At 41.0% G+C, this 19,542-nt stretch overlaps 1 protein-coding gene across 4 annotated transcripts in view; it reads right to left on the bottom strand.

Moving 5' to 3' along the window:
- The window catches only part of LOC104105105 (chromatin structure-remodeling complex protein SYD), a 34,223-nt gene extending 18,277 nt beyond the window's left edge, over positions 1–15,946 (bottom strand). For all 4 annotated transcript variants that reach the window (XR_011412096.1, XM_070188394.1, XM_070188395.1 and 1 more), the window contains exons 1-10: positions 15,770–15,946; positions 14,512–14,626; positions 14,369–14,430; positions 13,886–14,001; positions 13,614–13,769; positions 11,601–11,866; positions 2,822–2,988; positions 2,660–2,724; positions 1,872–2,540; positions 1,349–1,536 (exon numbers count right to left, since the gene is read on the bottom strand). Coding sequence is in view for 3 of the 4 variants with exons in the window: in XM_070188394.1 (XP_070044495.1) it covers positions 1,349–1,536; positions 1,872–2,540; positions 2,660–2,724; positions 2,822–2,988; positions 11,601–11,866; positions 13,614–13,769; positions 13,886–14,001; positions 14,369–14,430; positions 14,512–14,616 (1,794 nt within the window). In the remaining variant the exon portion in view is untranslated. The remainder of the gene's footprint in view (positions 1–1,348; positions 1,537–1,871; positions 2,541–2,659; positions 2,725–2,821; positions 2,989–11,600; positions 11,867–13,613; positions 13,770–13,885; positions 14,002–14,368; positions 14,431–14,511; positions 14,627–15,769) is intronic.
- Positions 15,947–19,542: the final 3,596 nt, after the last annotated feature.

Here is a 19,542-nt window from a genome sequence, read left to right on the forward strand (position 1 = left end):
TCTCGGCATCAATGACATCATTGGGCACTCAACATGCAGTTTAATTTACCATTTTGCAGCTAAGGAAGAAGAATAACCAACCATACAGTTTTTTTTCATCTACACAGACTAAATGGTGGGTAGTTGCTTTGGTTATTGAGAACCGTGGAATAACAGTGAAGGAGATAGACAACTTTAGTTCTCAAAGTGCAGTCTTTTCTGTTTAAGTCCCCAGAAGTGTAGCTCGACAACTGAATGGAAACGGGAGATTTAACGATTGAGAGAATATCTATTATTCTAAGGAAAAATAGGTTTAGTTTTGAGCAATTTGGCACTTGAAAACTACTTCCTTTTAGAGGGAAACGCTTGCGGCTCTTTCTCTTCAAACACAGTCCGTCTATGCAGCGTAATAAAAGAAACATGATGACACCCAAATGGTTAGAATGAAGCTGGAAAGCATATTATTGTACTACATGGAACTTACATCTGATGTGTATTCACTATTTACACCATTCTTGTACTTAAAATGGGCAATATGATCTTTTTTGTTTTGAAAAGATCTCATAGGTGAATCCTGACCATGTCCCTATCTGTGTTTGTCTACACCTCCTATTTATTTCTCTTTTTTGGGGGAACATAATCCATGCATAAAAGACCAATCAACTTGAAAGCACAGTATGCAATTCACCCAAATTTTAAAAGTATTAGCAACTAGAACTCTCGAGCAAAGGGCATAACACAAGAATATTCAGAAAGTTCCATTGCTTTACTCACAGAAGGCACCAGCTAAGTAACAAGTTCCATTGACAAGGTAAGACCCCCAACCCCCAAAAAAAGGTTGATGCACTGCTTAGTGCTTACACATGTAGGTGGTTTTAGGTGAATGAAAATTCTGTCAAGCCAAAGAAGAAAGCCTGACATAACATGAGGATTCTATGAGTCATGGGCCATTGAGCAAACAGTACATTTAATTACTGCAAACCCACCCACCCCCCACCCTGATGCACCAACCCATGAAAGAATAAAACAAATCAAAATCAGAAAAAAAGGAAAGTGAACAGAGAACAGAATAAAGAGAGATTTTTCATTTCAAGGTATCACAAAATATCGTGATGACCATGATGGGGAACAAAGCCAACTAAATTCATTCCCACTTGGAAGTTCAGACCACTTTTTGAATGGAAAATTAGAGATCTTATCTACCGAACTCACATGAAGAAGCTAATATGGAATCAAGTTTCACCAGAAGAAGGCCTTAGACAGCTACCAATACAATCAGCGTTAACAAGCTAACCGAATATCCAGTCTATACAAAATACTGATAAGAGCATTGCATCCTATAAGGGAAGAAGGATTTTCAATAGCAAACCTTCAACTTCGCTGCACAAGAAGCAATTCTTTTTTCCGTTTTTTGCTGTTTCTCCGACCATTTCTGTTCACTAAGATGTTTCCTTTTCTGCCGATCCAAAATCCATTTCTCCATCATTGTATGCCTTGGAGATAGTAACCTATCTGTGGATGCTGAAATATTTTCATCCTCTTGATCTGTTTCTTGCACTGTAAATGGACTTAATGTGCAGATGTTAGAACTTTATGTGCAGATGTTAGAACAATAACTAGTCATATAAATATACGTGCAAATATAACTATATAAGTATGTACGTATAGTCAACACACTGAAAAATCAGTCCCCTAGATGAAGTTTGACACCACACCACAATAGCAAAAAAGGGAAGAAAAGAAAAGAGGCATATTGCATATAAGTTATCGGAAGAAGTTTGTCTTACCTAGATTCCCAAAGCCCCAAAACCAAATCCATAAAAGGGAAAAAAGGCAAATTTTTAATGAAATTGATAAGAGATGAAATTCGTATCGAGAAATGTTATTCAGACCTTGTGACAGATTTTTCAGCATTATATTTGAATCCTTCACTTGCATCATTATAGGACTCTGATTAATTGCTCCAGGAACAGATTTCCACTGTTGCCTCAAGGGTAAACTAGGCAAGTTACTATCAGCATGTCGATTTCCTTGAGCATTGCTATCAGCAGCACAATCTTTCATTAGCAGACCAGATTCATGGGTATTGGCAGAGGCAGGTGGTGATACCTTTGACGCCTCAGTTCCACTCCAACCACTAAGATCAGGCTTCATTTGCATGCTTGTGCCCGTAACAGAGGAAGCTTGGGGAAACATTCCTGGTTGTTCAGTATTTGCGAGAGCATGCTCATGATTATTGGGACCTAAGGGTTTTGAATCAATTGGTACTCCTCTAAGAGCAGATGCCTGTGATTCTGTAGCATCCCGGATGGGCACTTCAGCATCCTGAATCATTCTCATCTTTCTTTGAGGCCTCCTTTCGTCCGCATGCTCAGAAGGATCAAGCTGACTACTTTTATCTTCCATCAAGTTAGCATTCTCAGCCTCCATTGACGAATTTGTATCAGCAATAACTCCAGAGGACGTAGGCCCAGAAGAAAGCCTGTCAATTTCGCCAGCTCCTCCTAGTGGCCGTGTGACTTCAGATGCACTGCCTTGGTCAGTAAGCAGTTGCTCCCTTCCTGTATGGTCAACCAATTCTCTGTGATTTACATCTATAGAACACAGCATAATAGCACATGACACAGGTTATATGACTTAATCAGACTAGTATAAAAGAGAGATATCAAGCAGTAGATACCTTCTTTGGGATAGAAGTTGCCAAGCGCAATTTCAAGATGAAGCTTCTTAGGCATTAAACCATTCCTACAAGTGGGAAGGATATTGAAAACTGTGGTAGCTGGACGCAAAAATTTCTTTGCAAAATGACTAACACAAAAACCAAATCCATCGTTCTACATACCTAAAAGCCAAAAACACAAGACATTGTGCTCTAAGCTGTTTCAAATGATGTTCTTTGAAAGGCATGGCAGATACAGGAGCCTGAGCCGCAACAGGTAACTTCCCTGCATCTCTGATAGTTTCACTTCTAAGCATACTCTTCTCCGGGACATTGTTAGGCATGCCCCCCTGTAGACACAAACAAATTAAGGCAAAGATGAAGCATACAGAGAAAACAAATACTGCTGAAAAAGAATAACCAACTAAATACAACCAGAGTTGTTTTTCATTGAGGTTCTATAATTCAGCAAGCTATTTTCCAATATGATGTCAGGAAACAGACTGTGTGTGCATAAGAATAAGCTGAGCACATGAAATCTTTCTTGTTTCAATAGTACAAGGTTTTGACTTTATAGTGTATATAACACCAACTATGCCTTAACCCCAAACTAGATAAGGTCAGCTCTTTGAATCCTCACTATCCATGTCGCTCCATGCAACCAGTCCCAATCCAATATTTAAGAAGACGTTTTGACCTTATACCAAACAATGACAGCTTTCACTTTATACTGCAGAATGAATTACTTAGAAAACGCAAAATCGGAATGGTTTTCTTCATGTACGAGCATAAATTGAATAAACAAAAACAATAATTCAGCAGATAATCTATGCGAGCGTTCATTTAATACAGCAAATCTCTAAAAGGAAAAAAAAAATCTAACTGAATCTAGAAAAGGAGGAGGTGCACTCATTTCCAAAAACAGTATTAGTTTTATCCCAATAACAAGGTACAAAGTAGTCGCAGGGACTTAGCTACTCAACTCTGTTTTGCATTACTTAGATAAGCATCTATTGGAACTAGATATCACGTTTAGAGAATCTTTACTGAAAACAGAGGACTTATTAGGTAGAAAATATTACCAGAGGAGCAGAACCCGTTATTTTGTTTTGATTTTTATTGTTAAAGGTAGTATATTGATAGCAGCATCAAGTAAGTGCTGTGAAACAATTACAAGTGGAAGCTACATCGCGCGTTACGTAATGAGCTCAAAAAAGCAACCATGGCCCCAATGTCATTTGCAATAGCCATGTTATACCCAACAAAAAAGAGTAAAGAAATACAGCTGTATTTAATGCTAATTAAAGATTCCAATTTGCTTTCGAAAACACTTGCATTCCTTTCTTTCCAAATAGTCCACCAGACCACTGAAGAGATGGTTTTCCAAGTTTTCCTCTTTGCCTTTCCTAAACCACCTAAATGTAACTCCTTTTTTGTCAATGGCATTGTCCAAGTGCAAGGTGTTAAAAGAGAAGCTCCATATCTGTGAGGTAAAGGAACAAAGAAGAAATAGGTGATTGATATCCTCTGATTGATTACCACAATTGCCATTGTCCAAGTGCAAGGTGTTAAAAAAGAAGCTCCATATCTGTGAGGTAAAGGAACAAAGAAGAAATAGGTGATTGATATCCTCTGATTGATTACCACAAAGTGAGCACCTACTGCATATTTTCATACCCCTTTTCTGAAGATTTTCATGTGTAAAACAAGCTTCCTTAGCTACCAACCACGAAAAACATCCCACTTTCATTGGTGCTCTGTTGCGCCAAATGCATTTCCAAGGTCACTTCAAGATAGGAGAATGTTTTAACTGCTGGTAGCATGCTTTAACAGAGAAAAGACCTTTTGCATCATGTTTCCACCTTTTTTTTAATAAGGTAAATTGTATTAATCAAAAGGGAGAGAACTCCCGTATACACGAAGTATACCAAAGACGTAGAGAATTTACATCAGAACATGATTCTCTACAAAAAACGTCCAATCTTCTATACAAGTAGGGGCTAAATGAGTGCACCAAAAAGCGATCAAAGATAAAAGACTATTCTTAAGATGTGAAAAAGGAAACTCAATCTCCTCAAAAGCTCTCTTATTTCTCTCCCCCCATACTACCCACATGAGAGCTAACGGGGCGAACTTCCACGCCTTCTGCTTTCTTCTTCTCCGAAAACCGCCCCAGCTATGTAACATTTCCTTTACAGTGCTTGGCATCACCCATTGAACACCAAAAAGATTCAGGATTGCCCTCCACAAAGCAGAGGACACAGGGCAATGCAACATAAGGTGATCAACTTCTTCCCTGAGCTTTTGCACATGTAGCACCAACTAACAAGTGTAATTCCCCTCTATTCGGAGATTTTCAGCAGTCAAGATCACTCCCCTTGCCGCTAGCCATGCAAAAAAGCACACCTTCGTGGGCGCCCTAGGAATCCAGATCGAGGAGTATGGAAAAGTGGTCTCCTCCCTCACCAACATACTCTGGTAAAAGGACTTTACGGTGAACAAACCATCGCCACGCAAGCCCCATCTCCAAGAGTCACAGGATGGCTGAAGCCTGTCTTGCCCGTATAGCAGCGCCAACAAAACTTGGAGCTCCGCAATCTCCCAATCTTGCATGTTCCTCCTGAATGAGAGGTCCCATACTACCCCTTCAAGCTCCTTGCGAATCTGTTGGACCATCAGTTCTTTCTGGTTTGAAACTCTGAAGACGTGGGGGAAGGAGACCCTGAGAGTATCCTCTCCACACCACCTATGATTCCAAAAGTTGATTCTCCTTCCATCTCCCACCCTGTAAGTGATGTTGTCACTGAATGCTTCCCAATTCTTCATGATACTCCTCCACATGCCACAACCGAAAGGTGTTTTGATCGCCTTGGTCCTCCAACCCCCTCTCGTTGAGTCGTACTTTTCTACTATGACCTCCCTCCATAGAGCATGCTCTTCTACCCCGAATCTCCACAACCACTTCCCCATTAAAGCTCTGTTAAAAACCCTAAGATCTTTCACTTCAAGTCCACCCCACTTCTTTGGGGAAGTGACTGTCTGCCAATTCACTAGATGAAACTTTCTAGTTTCATCCGCCGCATCCCACAGAAAGTTCCTTTGAAGTCGCTCCAGTTTTTTTGTGATGCACACCGGTGCTTGCAACAGTGATAAGTAATAGGTGGGCATACTCGATAAAGTGCTTTTGATAAGCACTTCCTTACCTCCTTTTGACAAATACTGTTTCTGCCACCCTGCTAATCTTTTTTCAACCCGTTCGATCACTGGATTCCAAACCGTAGTATCCTTATATGAAGCGCCCAAAGGGAGACGCAGGTAAGTAGTGGGAAGGGAACCCACCTTGCATTTGAGAACACCAGACAAGGCATCAATATTAGTAACCACACCTACCGGGAAAATCTCACACTTGCCGATGTTGATTTTGAGTCCTGATACTAACTGAAACCACTGCAGGACCTGCTTCAGGTAGGTCAACTGATTCATGTCGGCATCACAGAAAACCAGTGTGTCATCCGCAAAAAGCAAATGTGAGACTCTTCGGGCACTGAGCACTCCAATCGGAGCTGAGAATCCTCTCAAGAAACCTCCGCCCGTCGCACGATCCATCATCTTGCTCAGAGCATCCATCACTAGAATGAATAACATGGGGGATAGGGGGTCACCTTGCCTGAGACCCCTGGAGCTGCCAAAGAAACCACACGGGCTACCATTAACCAGGACAGAGAATCTGACTGAGGAAATGCAGAACTTTATCCATCCCCTCCATATTTCCCCAAACCCCATCCGCATCATAATGAAGTCCAGGAACTCCCAATTGACATGGTCGAAATCCTTCTCAAGATCCAACTTGCATAGTAAGTCGGGTTCTCTATTTTTCCAACGCATTCTGGGAGGACTAAACAGTCATGTCAAGTACCTTCTTAAATCTGTTGGAAAGCACTTTAGAAATAATCTTGTAAATGCTCCCCACGAGACTAATAGGCCTGTAGTCTCTGATACAAGATGCACCTTCTTTCTTAGGCACAATAGTAATAAAGGAAGCATTGATACTTCTCTCGAAAACACCATTCGCATGGAAGTATTCAATGGCTTCCATCAACTCCCCCTTGATGGTGTCCCAGAAGAACTGAAAGAAAGCCAAAGAGAAACCATCAGGCCCGGGGGCCTTATCGCCAGCACAACACGACACAGCCTCGTGCACCTCCTCCTCCTCGAAAGCCCTTTCTAGCCACTCGATGTCTCCCTCCCCTATATGGTTGAACTCTACTCCCCCAAAGTCGGCCTCCAACTAACTTCCTCTTTATATAAGTTCTCATAAAACCCCGTTATCGCCCCTTTTACCTCCTCCTCTCCCTCAATCCTCACCCCATCCACAACTAAAGACTCTATGAAGTTTCTCCTTCGATTTGTGACCGCCACCCTATGGAAAAACTTGGTATTCGAATCCCCCTCCTTTAACCAGAGCACCCTTGATTTTTGCCGCCAACTAGTCTGCTGAGCTATTGCTAACTCGACTATTTCCCTTTTAACCTCCCCCAATCTCTCTTTCTCAGATTCATCCAACTCCCCCGCCCTTTCCCCTCTTTCTAAGTCCCCCAATTCATGCATAAGCTCCCTCATTTTAACCTCTACCCTCCCAAAAAACCCCTTATTCCACCTAATAATATCTCCCTTGAGCAATTTGAGTTTCTTCGAAAGACGGTATGAAGGTGACCTTGATACCCCGTAGCATGTCCACCATTCTTTCACCTTGTCCCCGAATCCTGGCACTTTCAACCACATGTTTTCGAATCGGAAAGGAGCACGCACCCCCCTCCCTCTGCATCCATCTAGCAAAATAGGCAAATGATCCGAAGTCAACCTGGGTAAAGGAATCTGCAGCACATTCGGCACCAGTTCATCCCATGAGGGAGATGTCAGGAATCTATCAAGTCTAGACCTTGAGTTGGAATCCTCCGCCCTGGCCCAAGTAAACCTTTCCCCTGACTGAGGAAGGTCAATGAGAAAGTGATCATTGATGAAGTCAGAAAACTCCTCCATGGCCCTCAAAATCACACTACACCCTAATCTCTCCTCCGGGAATCTAATAGTGTTTAAGTCTCCCCCTAGAACCCATGGAATGTCCCATTCCCCCATAATATTGGCCAGTTCAAAGACACCTTGGGCCCTTCACCTACCGGCCCATACACTCCCCCAAATCCCCACTCCACCCCACTCACTCTATCTTTGACGAGAGCTGCCAAAGAGAAAACTCCCTTCCTAATCTCCTTTACCTCCAAGCTTCTATCATCCCACATAAGTAGAATGCCTCCGGCAATTCCCGCTGCTGGGACCCAATCATATTTCACCCAACTACCTCCCCAGACACTTCTCAGGATCGCATCCGACAAAACTTCCATTTTGGTCTCCTGAAAACAAACTAGGTTGGCACCCCACTCCCCAACTCCCACTTTGATGATGGCCCTTTTGTTTGGGTCATTCATCCCCCTGACATTCCATGAAAGGATCTTAACTTCCATAAGCAACAATAGCCCCCATTTCCCCACCCCCCCAGCCGAGGTCCCTTTCTCCATGTCACACACTCGACCCCTTCTCTGATACACCACTACATCCCCTATTTTATTTTGATTAACACCTTTACCCAACTCCCTCCCCGCGCCTTCGTAACAAGGTTGTTTCTCAATCTCCCTCAACAGTTCTAGCACCCTATCTTCCTTCTCTTCAAAAGAAACACCTAAGAACTTCCCAAAGTTTAATAGTTTATCCTCCATCCATAAGGACATATCCCCTTCTCCAATCCGTGACGAAATTGGACATGCGTCTTCTGTAATTACCTTTTCCTTGCCCCTACCGGAGGAATGCAAGACCATAGCATTGCCAGTAATAAGAACTCTGGGTGCCGGGTGGATCACGTCGTTTCTTTGAGAGGCACCTACCTCAGGAATTAATGCCTCTCTTGGAGGAGATTGTATTGTAACCTCAGCACATCTAAGCACAGTGGGAGATGAGGGGGCGATGGAGCTGGGTCCATCAGAGGCGGGGGGCGTGGAATAACACCGCCAGCTTTAGCCGGTGCTGCCCCTGGAACAGTGGCCGAAGAGGGGCACAAGTCCCTAGTGCTTGGTGAAGAAATAACACTGTGTGAGGCATCATTGCCAGAAGAAGGAGGAGTGACTGCTCCCATATGTTTAGGAGCCTTAACGGACGCAGCTTGATATAAACTGGGGCCCTTTGGATCGATTCTAATAGAATTGGGAAAAGTTGATGGGCCCATGTGTGGAGGCCCAGGACTATGCTTGCTGAAATCTTTCCTGACCCTATGATTGTTAAAAGAGTACCGACCCATTCTACCTTTCCAGCCCGCATCACTAACCCATTCACGTCGTTTCCTCCTGTTAAAATTTTGTCTTCTTCTCCCAAAATCAAACCTCTCGTCACTTCTCGATCTACCGTCTGTTTCCAGCTTAATCCACTGATCCGGTGAGCCCTCCCCTCCCCTCGGAAACTGATTTCCCCTTCCCTCCCTTCTATTTGACCTTTCCTTTTCTTCCGCCAAAATCACAGGCATAAAGATAGGGCGAAATTCAGGGCTCAACCAAACCCTGTAGCTCAAGTAGCCATCTTCCACCACAGTGGAGACAGGGATTCTGCCTCCTTTCCTCACCACAATCCTTACGCGCAAGAGATCGTGCAAGCTGCAAGTGACATCAATGAAACCCCCACAGATTTTCCCAACCTTTTTGAATAGGTCAAGACACCAGAGATGCACCGGGAGACCCACCATGTTGACCACCAATGTTTCGCCAGCGAAACGAGGGTCGAGACACCCATCGTGCTCCACCCATCTGTCTAACTTTAAGAAATTCCCGTCGAACCACTTGTTTCCTCTGACAAGAATTTCTGAAGCTTGAGACTCGTCGACGAATCGAAAAAGATATTGCGTGTCCCCCAATTGCGATATTTTCAGCCCGTCCTTGACGTTCCATGCCTCTGCTACCCAGTTCCTAACAGCTTCTGGAGAACCAACCCATTTGGAGAAAGACCCAATCAAACAAGAGTCCAAGAAACCTTTACGCCTGAGAGTGTGCTCCTCGGACAACGAGAAGTGTGGCTCCTGCCCTACGTCAAGCTTTCCCTGGCATCTTCCCCCAAGTTCGAGAGCTGGCCAAGATGCAGCTTTGCTAAAAGACATGCTTTCCAATTTTCTAGATTCTAGGGAGAAGTAGGAGCTTCTCTCTGTAGAGTCCGTCATAGCTAAACCAAGAGCCTCGCGAGGAGACTGACTGAAGAAGAGAAAGTGAGAGGGAGTGAAATCTGGCCGGAAAAAGACACCTCTGTCGCCGGGAAATAGCAAAAGTGGTCGGAAGTTGGAGGTTGATGGATGGGTGAGGTCGGAACAGCCTCGCAAAGAGGCTGTCTGAAGGAAAAAAGTTGGGATCTGGCCTGGAAAGGTGTCACGCGCCGGCGCGTGGGCTAGGGGTGGTCGGAGATCTACCGCGCGTGACGGCGTATGGGGTGTCAGATCCCGGCGATTCTTTTTGAGGTAGTGTCGCGACAGGGTTGGCTCTCGGATGGTGGTGGTGAAGGGGTGGGGTGGGGTGTCTGTGTGCTACAGTGTCTTAGAAGGGGATTTCTTTATGTCCATTAGGGTATGGCGCCATTTGCACATTAAAGATTCATGTTTCCACCTTATAGAGCTCTGGAAAGAAAATGGGGGAAACTATGAAGTTGGAGCAACAAAGAACAAAGGTTATCCATTTCCTAGTCAGTAATATTGCGTCTAAGTGAGATCTTCCAGCCAAGGTTCGACCTAATATGCTTCTCGTTATGAGGTTCAAAATATGTACCCAGAAGAGATCCATAATAAGTTGTTGTCACAAAACCACAATTCTACCATCATCTCCAAACATCATAAAAACAAGAAACTGATGACACCAAAAGACATAGGCAGTTTGCACCCTATTGAGATTGGCTAAGTTCCTCCTGAAAATAAGCTTCCACAATTTGATGCTTGTGCTAAATCCATTAAAAATTAAATTTCACACTTGGATATGTGAAATGATGTGGATAACTGTTTTCTATTACATCCAGACTTACTCTAAGCAATGCTCGTGTTACTGTGATTTCTCCTTTGCTTCCAAACCATTTTTTTAAAATATTTTGTAAGTAGGAAAATATATAAAGCGAACATTTTGCAAACTGGTACCAGATAATCCATTATGTTCCTAAAAACTATGAAGAAGTCTACACACAGGAGATACACTTTTTGTGGAGAATCCAACTCCAGCCAGTCTGGGCGAAAGGACCAATGCTCCGCGACTTGAAAAACCAGAGAGGATACTTTTAACAAGATTTATGAAGCCCGGGTTTTGGTGATAATTCCATTGATGCTCTTGAAACACCTATAAAAAGATTTTACATGATGCTGATGCTAAATCCACAGGAATGTGATCTTCATGCTTTGGTATGTTCCCCCAACCATCTGTCTCTTCCCAGATGAACTGCCTTGGCTTTCCTATTATCCTTTCCAGCTGGTCGGAACCAAATTAAATAAAAAGTCCAGCATTACAATAGCTAGTTTCTCTTATAATAAACTGCATGTGTAGCATGGCCTCTCTAAGAACTTTCCTCCCTTACCATTAACTATCCCAAAAAAAAAGGTGTTTCCTGTCACTAATGTATCGGGTCGAAGTTGCAAGTATAGCAGCAATTAAATAGCAACCAAATGCAGAAACATTGTGAATCCAACATCAAAACTAAACACGTGTTTTTTTTAATCCGTAAAAACAAATATAGACTTATTTATGTCAAATAAACATAGAATATCATAAAAATAGCAGTTGTCAGATGACACATTCACAAATCTTTGTCATACAACTAAAAGCTCGCTATAAGGAAAAAAATGTCATCAAATATATAGCTTAATTTGAAAGGATACAGTGGAAATAAGGAAAATAAGTACCTGACTGATCTTGCTAGCATTTCCCAACATACTAGATCCTCCTTCATGCTCTAGTGCTCTTCCCGCTGCAGTTCTGCCGGCAACAAGATCAACCGAGGTTGAACCAGAGAAAGGTTCCGTGCTTCCATCTTTGTGGAATTTTGCTGCATAACCATGATTATCAATTGAAGGACTTCCAAACTGCACTGGACTTGAAATTCCTGGTTCTACTGGCTGAGATGAATTAGACGCAGAAGGCACCATTACAGGAACTTTGACGCCTGTACCTGAATAGAGCAGCACTTTGCAACATTAAATTGCACTGGATAACAGAACTAAATTTCAATACATTCTCCTGATAGGAAAAGTTCTTCACTCAGCTCAACAGGAAATATTAGCATTGCTCCTACACTTGGAATGGCCGGTACAAATGGCATAACAAGCATCCATTAGCCACCCCACCCCCGCCAAAGTGGGAAAAATTAGCAATCAACATAGTCGAGAGGGTACATGAGGGGGGGTGCATTCTTTTTACATTAGGATCTCACATTCAGAAGGAACCTACAAGATCTGGTAGATGGGTGAATACCAAGACCTAGTAGAATTAACATACAACATGAATAGATTGCAAATGCATGACATGTGGAAATGGGAGACATGGAGGATGGACAATTCTCAGTCAAATCGTACTACCAGGAATCTATTGGAGAGGCCGTGAGGGATGAAGGGATTTCCCGCATCTATCGATTTGGATACCTAGGGCGACCAGAAAACTGTGTTTCTTTGTGTGTTTGGCATGTAGGAGAACGATAATGACAGCCGAAAACCTAAGGAATATGAGGATCACATATATCAGTTGTTGCCATATGTGTAGATGTTCTGCATCACCTCGTATTACATTGTCAAGTAGCTACCGCGGTACTGCCCATGGTGGGAGGTTCTGAATTTGTTTTACAATACAGTGGGTCATGCCGAGTACAGTAAAAGAGGAACTATATAGCCGGGCTTTAAGGGAGAAAATACTCAAGGCATGAGATGGTGCCCCACTAGCACCTACGTGGATATTATGGAGGAAGAGGAATAGGAGAGCTTTTGAAGGGGTCGAGAATGTTTTTGTATATGTGAGAAGTAGCATTGTGTCTCTATTTTTTTTTTTTGGTGCAATACGAGGTTCTTTTTTGGATAGATGATTAGGTGACTTTTGTGAAAAATAATATTTTGGTCTAGGTTCTCTACTTTATGGTATACTACTTATATTCTGGAATTTCCCAGTATCAATAAAATTATTTACCTTATCAAAATAATCAAACCCTCCAAAAAAATGGCTAACTTGCATTCACTCGCTCCTTATGCAAAATAGGAACTCGTCCAACAATTCAATTATTCGTTGACTCTCTTTTTGATGAAGTAAGTGATATCAATAAAAGGCATCACGCAAAAGCGGTGAGTACAAGATATAGCATTTAAGCTTGCAAAAAAATTTAGTTGGCGTCTATAATAACTAACTAAGCCAGAACTAAAGAGCTAATGAACTCCATCTGTTGACTCTCAAGTTTCAATTTATCAACAAAAGCAAAGGCTTTAACTCCTCAATTTGTTTTTAAAAGTAATGGAGATGTTCGCACTTTCGTACACTTAGTTGTACCCCAACTCTTCGACCGCCAAGCCACCCTTTCAAAGTAGCATTCTCCTTGATTTTATGTCAGTCGTCAAAGTGCTTTATCAAAAAAATGTCAGTCGTCAAAGTGGTTCCATAACATCATCCAGAAGAAACAGTAAATTGCTCGCGAAGAAAGCTACTAAAATCTTTTGGCGATGAGACATGGTTATCTGTTTTTTTCAGTTTCTTCTCCATTCTCCATCATAAATTTAATGTAGAAAATGCGAAGTAACAAAGGCTTATTGGCCATCTACATATGTTTTGTCACATTATAATCTTCTTTTTTTATTCGGTGAATATTAGTTTCCAACACCAGACAATATGAATGATCTGCCATGTTTGCAAATAAGCAGACAAATTCCTTTTGCACTTACCACCTATGTGTGGTGCAGATGCTTGATAAATACCATGTCCACTGCCGCTTGGACCACTAACTGCACTGTTTGACGCATATGCATCTGGTTTTACCATCTCGTTTCCCAGCAAATTGGCTTTCGATTCTCTAGTTACCCCGGCCCTCTGTGAAGATCCTGCAATAACACTCTCGACTCGTAAAATATGAAAGAACAGCCAGCAAAACATGAGCTTGAAATGCTTGCATTGAGATATTACTGAAGTACATAAATTGAAACAAATATCATTTTACCAGCTACTTGTGATGATGCAGCTTCTCCTACTTGCACTCCCGCAGACATAGGAAGACGCGAGGACATTAAAGCCTCAATATCAAGACCATGTTGCTTGACAACAGTCTCCATGGCCCTTGAATCAACAAAACAGTAATTAGGAAAGTTAAGAGAGCTGTAACCGTACAGGCAAGTCAGAATAGGTATGGAGAACTTTGAACTGTATGACAATCACTTTTCAGTAGCTTTAGTTTTAACCAGCCAATCGCTGCTTTAGGATGCATTTTATTAAGCCAGGAATGCATAATATCATGGGCAACTATCATTATACAGTGATAATTTATATTTCCCACCATAACTGGAAAGTACAATAAGACAATGGTAGAAAGAACCGTTACTGAACAGAGAGACAATTGATAAAGGGGTTGGGAACAAATAAGGCAGGCAATATGCAAGAAATTCTATAATGCTCTAAATATATGGATAGTGTTTAGACACTATACCTTGATATTACTTGATAGGGCATTGAGTTCTCCTTCCCGCTGGATCTCATATGTTGTAAAATCTAAGTCAAGAGTAGTACAACTTAATACACGTAAGCAACTCAAATTTTGAAAGGCATACAACATAAGAGATGTAAACACACCACATAAAGCTTTGTAGCCAATTTTGTCGGCTCGTCTTTAGACTCTTGAATAAGCTTATGCAGAAACTTTGCTGCCTCCAGCTCAACATTATTTGGATTAGCCATCTTGCTCAAACTACACAAAATTGCAAAAAGTCAAATCTAGCAACTCATAACTCTTATCAAAGGCCCCATGACTTGGTCGCAACATTCAATTAAACATCATAAAGAAAGGGAAAACAAAAGAAGAGCACGAAATATCCACTTCCAACTTCCACCCAGTTGCAACATTTCAAAAGAATAACTCAACAGCATGTGGGCACCATTAGTTCGTAGTACACAATACTGAAACAAGCAACTAATGAAGGTGCTAGTGGCTTTCTAGAGCAAGCCCCTTGTATTGGTCGAGTGCTTAACTTCATCCTTCTCATATCCATCCACGCCATTGGTTTGTCAAGAAGATTGCATCATGAGTTCGACTTTCATTTCCTCCACTACGGACATGAACTGGCAGGCAAAATTACATGAGAAGAACCTCTTGCTGGAGTCCACTCCCCAGAACCAAGGAGTCCCAGGCAAGGGCGGAAACCACCACACAGCCCCCTCCCCCTAACTTTTCTAATTAAATTTCAACCTTTAATTCAGAAATTCTCCAGGAAAAAATCCCTTCTAAACCATATTGAATTTTTAGGTAAAATTTTCCAGTTATTCCTCTCATAGACGGGAGCTTTGGCGCAACGGTGAACATTGTCGCCCTTGTAGCTCTGTGACTAAGAGGTCACGGGTTCAAGCCGCGGAAACAGCATCTTGCAGAAATGCAAGGTAAGGTTGCAACACTTCCCCGGACCCCGTGCATAGCGGGAGCTTAGTGCACCGAGCTTCTCTTTATTCCTCTTCCACACAATTTACTGCTCCTCGTCACAAATCATTCCTACCATTGTTTCATTATACAATTAAATCCCCTAAACTACAACAAATTTCCATTCTTAAACAAGAAGCTAAAACCACTTAGAACCCAAAAAGGGTTTTTAAAAAAACTATTTATTACAACCACAGTTAAGTTTTCCTAACCAAATTTGAAATGTTGCTTCTCTATAAGTGCGCTTTGGTGTTTTAAAGGTCGAACACAAACTTTTCACTATTTCAAGTCGAGGAAAAATCTAAAAATTTTAATCTACTAAATACAGCTAAATATAATACTAATCAATCGTAACTCAACTTTTACTCTAATTACTACTGAACGGTTCCAATTAGCAAAGATCAAAACTAGGGTTTTTACCTGATGGCAGTTTGAGGAATGAACCAGATGAGCTAGAGAGAGAGAGAGAGCTACATGAATATATAAAAACAAATGTAGAAAACAGTGTCGAAGAATCGATTCTCCTACTGTTTTGAGCTTTGTGATTCTTCGATTGATGGGAAGTGAATGAAATTTCAGCTGAGAGTTTTCTGCAAGTGTGTTTCTTTTTGGTAAATAAAAGGAGTTTGAGTTGTGAAGATTGAAGAATTCTGTTTTAGTGCTTCAACTTTTTGGTTTTTCCTCTTTGGTCCCCCATCTGAGAAGATTCGTGTTTTCGGACCCTTGACTTCTTCTCTGCTTACTTTGACCCCAGAAAGAAGTAAGACCGTCTTTCAACTTTCAACGTATTGTATAATTTTTATCAAATTACACCTGCTTGTAGATTTTTTTTTTTTCATCCAAATTTTCTTTGTATTAATAACCTATAAAAATATTTACAATCTATACTGAAACTCTATGAGAAACCAAGCTTGGACATGCTGCCCCAAGACTTGGTGAGCCATATAAACTAAGCTAAGAGTCAAAAAGAATCAGTACACCCTACTAAACTGATTTGTCTATTTTCCAAGGCCTACCTATGGGTAGAAATTCAACTCTTCCAATCTCTTATGCATTCTAGGCTTCATAGATCCCTTACAGCGAATCTCCTGAATCAGGACACGCACAAGTTGATCAGCTTGACTATGTATTACTTGAAATATATGCATGTTCCTCTTTTGTCATATGAAGTATACGCAGCCTGCAATAACCATCCTGTAGATTGTACCATTTGCATTCCTTTTTTTGCATGTGCGACTGCCCATACTTGTTCATTGCTCCAAGTCATCGGTTGTCTGTAAATACCATGCCATTTAAGTATTTTGCCCCATACCTCTGTAGAGAATTTGCATCCAAAGAATAGGTGATCAATACATTCTTCTTCCTCGTTACATAGTGTACATAGCATCTTATTTGTCACCCCCGACTTGTGCAATCTATCATTTGTGCTTAATCTGCCATGTAATGCCAGAAACGGGATGAAGAGCCATTTTGGAGCTCCTATATTATTACATATTAGCTTCCTCCACGGTACTTTTTGGAAGTCACCCCTAAGCTTGAGGTACATCTTGTGTATGGAGAATGTTTTCAATTGCATCACATCATTTTTGTCCAGCCTTACATCTTCAAGTATTCTCTTTGCCTTCTATATATTTCTTTATAATCCAAGAATCTTGTGTTGGCTCAGCGTCCCATACCTGTCACTCTTTATATAGTAGGTGTGCACCCATATTACCCATAGTTTATTCTTCTTAAGCCATAGAAACCACATCAATTTGCATATTGCTGATGTATTTCATGTAGCAATGTCCATGATGCTTCATCCTCCTGTCATCTTTGGGCAGCATAGTTTTTCCCAGGTTAGTAATGCTCTTTTTGATATCTTTGCCCCTCCACTCCGTAGAAAGCTTCTACATATAGCTTCAATTATTTTTAGTACCTTCTTGGATAGTATGAAAATCTGCGACCAGTAGACTTGGATGACAAATAGAACACTTCTGATGAGTTGAAGTCTCCCAGCATAGGAGAGGAACTTTGAAGTCTAGGACGTGATTCTCCCTAACATCTTATCTATCAAAGGTTAGTATTGAGTTATAGGCATCATTTTTGTACTCAGTGATACTCCCAAATATTTGATTGGGAGGTCCCCTTTTGTGAAACCAAAATAGGCAAGGACTTCTTGTTGTAGTGCCTGGACCATCCCTCCAAAATAAATGGAGCTTTTATCTCTATTTGATTTGAGTCCTAAAGCTCTAGAGAAACTACTGAAGCAGTCATAAAGCAATTGTATTGAGGTAATATCTCCTCTACGTAAGAGGAGTAAGTCATCTGCAAAGTTTAGTTGCACTACCCTCAGCCTTTCATATTTTGGATGGTAATTGAAGTTTGGATTTATGTTGGAGGGTCTTCATCAGTCTGCTCAGGTAATCCATAGCTAGAACAAAAAAAAGGGGGATAGATGGTCCCCCTGTCTTAGGCCTTTTCTAGCAGGGAAAGGCTTAATGGGACTCCCATTTATCAGGATAGAGTAGGATACAATACTTATGCAGACCATAATCCAATTGACAAATTTGGTGGGGAGGTTCATGTTAATCAATATTTGTTTTAAGAAACTCCACTCCAGGGAATCATATATTTTTTGCATATCCAACTTAATCATACACCTAGGAGATATGTCTTTCCTCCCATACCTTTTTATCAGCTCATGACTGAGAATGATGTTGTCTACTCTTAGTCTACCTGGTATAAAGGTTGACTCGCTTCCATCCACTAAATAATCCATAACATCTTGCAGCATGTTAGTGAGTAGCTTTGATATGATTTTCTATACCACAGTACAACAGAATATTGGTCTATATTCTCTGATAGATATATGATTTTTCACTTTTGGTATAAGAGTAGTTGAGGTACAATTGATAGGCTGGTATAACTCATTTATTTCAAAAAGTTTCATTACTATTTCAGTGATTTCCTATCCTACCACCGTCCATGACTTATTGAAAAAGTACGAATTAAATCAATCACAGCTTGATGCTTTCAAATCATCTATGCCACAAAGAGTTTGGTAAACTTCTTTTGGAGTAATTAGTTTTATCAAAACATCAATTGTTGGTCTCTGTATAGTATAGGCACTTTTTGTATCACAGTTGGGTTTATGGAAGGTAATTGTGATGTTGTTGATCCGAGTAAGCTTTTATATAAACTTGTAATTTCTTTTTGTATCTGGTCCTTTGTATGCAACAGATCCCAAAATTGGTTCACCAATCTAATGATCCTGTTTTGTGTACACCTATCCTTGAAACTAGCATGAAAGAAGGTTGTATTGGAGTCCCCTAATTTTAACCATTGATTTCTGGATTGTTGTTTGTATATGCTTTCTTCCAGGTTCCCCCATTTTTCTAATTGATTCTTCAGCTCTTTTTCTTTGTCAAACAGATCAACAACATGGCCAATGTTTCTCATGTTTGCCTGTATTTCTTTAAGTTGTTCTTTGGTATCTTTGAGCTTCGTTTGCATCCCCCTAAAAGTAGTATTACTGATTTATTTCAGTTTTACTTTATTATCTGTAGTTTTGCCCAAACCTTTTCCATCTCATCACTGCGTACTGGAGTGTACCAGTATTTTTCTAGCATATTTTGAAAGCCAGGATCCTCTGCCATGTAATTATAGAATCTAAAAGGCTTTGGTCTTCTTGTTGGTTTATTCATAATCTGGATAGATAGAGGAGTATGATCCGAGAAGTATGGGTCCATTATCAGTACCTCCTGAGCAAGCATTATTAGCATTCACTCATCATTTACCATTGCCCTGTCAATCCTACTATAAACATTATTGTTCGTCCATGTGAATTCCGTACCAACATATTGCAACTCTCATGCCAGTGTTCTGAAGGAAGTTTCTGAAATCCCGCATTTTCATGTCCTGGACTGGATTACCACATGCTCTATCTTTTTTGTGCAGGACTGCATTATAGTCTCACATAGCTATCCATGCTCCTATAACTCCATTATGTATATTGGATAGTTCATTCCATAGTGCTTTTCTTGTTTCAACGGTAGGTAGCCCATAGACTACTGTAAAAAGGAACGCAGTGTTTGAAGCAATGAGTTTGATTCTCCCATGAATGTGTTGTACATGTGTGTCTATTACTATAAACTCAATAGCATTTGGATCACAAAGAACCCAGATTCTGCTTATGTTCCCTGCTAAGTAGT

The sequence above is a fragment of the Nicotiana tomentosiformis genome, chromosome 11, assembly GCF_000390325.3.
Source record: "Nicotiana tomentosiformis chromosome 11, ASM39032v3, whole genome shotgun sequence".
Classification (NCBI taxonomy): domain Eukaryota; kingdom Viridiplantae; phylum Streptophyta; class Magnoliopsida; order Solanales; family Solanaceae; genus Nicotiana; species Nicotiana tomentosiformis.